The sequence below is a fragment of the Etheostoma spectabile genome, chromosome 3, assembly GCF_008692095.1.
Source record: "Etheostoma spectabile isolate EspeVRDwgs_2016 chromosome 3, UIUC_Espe_1.0, whole genome shotgun sequence".
NCBI classification, from domain to species: Eukaryota; Metazoa; Chordata; class Actinopteri; order Perciformes; family Percidae; genus Etheostoma; species Etheostoma spectabile.
This window is the reverse complement of record NC_045735.1, coordinates 1,583,263-1,586,265: the sequence shown is the minus strand read 5'-3', so window position 1 is coordinate 1,586,265 and position 3,003 is coordinate 1,583,263. Positions and strand designations below refer to the sequence as shown.

The 3,003-nt window shown below is 41.3% G+C and overlaps 1 protein-coding gene across 1 annotated transcript in view; it reads left to right on the top strand.

Annotated features, from left to right (window-relative positions):
• Positions 1 to 1,593: 1,593 nt before the first annotated feature.
• kcnk6 (potassium channel, subfamily K, member 6) overlaps positions 1,594 to 3,003 on the top strand; it is a 14,933-nt gene continuing 13,523 nt past the window's right edge. Inside the window, exon 1 of the mRNA XM_032512076.1 lies at positions 1,594 to 2,015. Coding sequence (XP_032367967.1) covers positions 1,700 to 2,015 — 316 coding nt within the window. The 5' untranslated portion in view covers positions 1,594 to 1,699. The remainder of the gene's footprint in view (positions 2,016 to 3,003) is intronic.

Sequence of the window (3,003 nt, the reverse complement as noted above, 5' to 3'; positions counted from 1 at the left end):
TCTGGTGGACAAACTATGCAACACCAACGCTCATTACATGGTTGATCGTCCGTTTTTATCTTTTAAATATTCATTTATCAGAATCATTTATTTGTCATTATAAATGACTCTGATTATTTTTTTTTTTTAAATCGGCCTATAAAAATGCCGATGCCTATAAATCGGGAAATGCCTAAAATTGGCCCGCTGATGCATCGGTCGGGCTCTACTCTGAACCTGTAATTGTTTGTCCTCTGTCACAAACAGACACGTTTGCAGACTCTAACTTGAAGCACTACAAACGTTTAAATGTTTTTTTATTAGTTTTTTATTATCATCATTTTTAGAGGATCTTGAAGAGTCTAAAATTGCCAATGCGGCCCGTTGAAACATATTCATGCTGGAGCAGCCCTTACTTATACTTTGAACATCCATAAATCTTGCTATTTTCACAACACATACAGAATTCTGCTACAGAATTGTTTTCTTGTCAGTGGCATAAATGGTCGTGGAAAATCATTAAAATCATTAAAGCCATCATGGACATCATGGAAGGTCTCCACGGACCCATACCAGGGTTCTTTAAGGTCAATGTGTGGCTCAGTGATGGGAGACTCTCTGGCAGTCACTGAGACATAACATACAAAACCAATACTGTCCAATTACACGATCAAGTAAAAATGATTTAGCAGGTTTTATCAACAGTTTTCATGTAGTCAGGTTCAGAATATACAGACGTGGATTTACAAGGAACACAGACAGCATATGACTGCAGTCCACATCTTCCACTTCCTTCAGGCCCAGATAACGTGCAGAATCATGCCCACGACTCAACCTGAAAGTGACCAGCGTAGAACTCAGCCAAAACACAACAGAGCCAGATGAGGGCCACATCACAGAAAGGGTGTGGGCCACATCTGGATCACAAAACATGGAGGACAAAACCTAAAACTCCTGTTAGGGCTAAAAGCAGCAATCATACAACATACAGATACACAGATACATATGTACTAATTTACTCCACACATCTGTTACAGTTGAACCAAACAAAGATGGCAGCTGGAAGTGACACATCTCCCTTGTTGTTTTGGATGATGCGGAGGAAATAAGAGCTTAACTGAAATACAAAGTGATGTTAAATGAGATTCACATTTTGGTAAATTAACCTGATAATAGCAATGGGTCTTACAAGACAAGCAAGGCGATATGGCTCTTCTCTGGTTAAAAAAATGCAATAATAATATATAATTTGGGGAATTTGTTAAAGAAATCTTCTTTATTGGGCAGCAGAAGAGGATTATTTTTCATTTGAGTGGGAATGAAAATGTCTTTAAAACAGTGGCAAGTTCTGTCAAACAAGTCACAACTTTATTAAAGCTTTGCGCGGATTTATAATTGAGAAAAAGACAGATTAAAAATTCAATAATCCAACAACGATGTGTTCTTTTTTGACAGAAGCTTGTGATCCCGCCCTTGGGGAGACTTTTTTTTTTTTTTTTTTACAGGATCCAGGATCCAGGATGCACTTCCTTCTGAGCTGAACACACCACTGTGGGAGGAGGATACATTGAAAAGGAGGGGTTCAAGTTCAAGTAGGACAGCCCCTAGAAACCCAGTTCTCAGAGAGGAAAGAGAAAGGAGAGCAGCACTCGGAGAGAGAGGGAAGCCCCGATCAGAGCAGCTCCCTCCCGCTGATGCTAGTCCCGGAGAAACACAAGCCATGCATTCTGTAGGCAGGTCGTGGCTGCTGCTTACAGGCTTCATACTCTTTTATGTCATCTACCTGCTGTTCGGCGCCCTGATGTTCTCCAGCATCGAGCGGCCGGTGGAGGACAAGCTGCGACAAGAAATGGAAGTCCTGAAGCAGGAGTTCCTGAACCAGAGCTGCGTCAACTCCACGTCGCTCGAGCGCTTTCTGCTCAAAGTGCTGACGGCCAACAAGTACGGCGTCTCCGTCCTCGCCAACAACTCCGTCACCTCCAACTGGGACCTCACCTCCTCCATGTTCTTCGCCAACACTCTGGTCACCACTGTCGGTGAGTTCGGCCAACTCTTTTTATACCCAGGATGGGAAACTAACTGAAAATAGCCTACCTTAAAATCCCATGAAGATGTCCCATGAAGTATGCACAGATGACATAACCATGAATTATTAACAAAACAAAAGCACCACCAGTCCAATAGGCCTGTAAGGACTTTATTTTTTATTTTTTTGGGGAGATGAAACGCCACAAAAGTCTTAACAGGCCCACTGGTAATAACTTTATTTTTGCCACGTGTCATGATGTGAAGGACAAGTTTCAGCTGTGTGAGGGACTTTTTTTAGCTTTTTAGTCAGTTAAGAGATCAAAACAAACATATAACAGAAAACCACACAGCCCCAGGGAGGAATTAGGTTTCCTCAATGTGTTAATAAATAAACACAATTTCCTGTTCATTCAAATGGGGGGAAACTCTTTTGAGCATATAAGTTATTTCCCGTAATCTGAGTTGTTTTATTCAGTTTTGTTCAATGATATAATGCCATGTGGTTGCTAGGAATTTGCCTTAGTGAAGCTCTCAAAAACACACACACACACAAGTAACTGGGAATATGTAAAATAAGAGCATCATATACAGTTCTCTCAACATTCAAATATACTGCATACAATAAAGGCCTAAAATGGGACTTTTCTAGAATTATAAGGCAGATAAATGGGACGATAGTAGTTCACTGACAGTTAACAGGAAACGGCAGTCTGATTCAGTTATATTTTATGTGACACTGTGGTCTGAACACCCACTGTACATAGACATATAAATAGATGCCTGCGCTGAATGGTAAAGGAAGTAAAGGGTGCAGCTGGGTTTTCATACGGAGGTTTTTGTGGGGCCAGGCAGTTCATCTGCACCAGTAACGTTGTGGTGTCTCTGTACCATTCGCACAACTGCACAATCACGTATTACTTATACACCCACATCATAACCAGCTCAGAAAGCGGTGTTGTTTTCCCCTTGTGAGTCTGTGTGTCTGTGCTTGTGTGT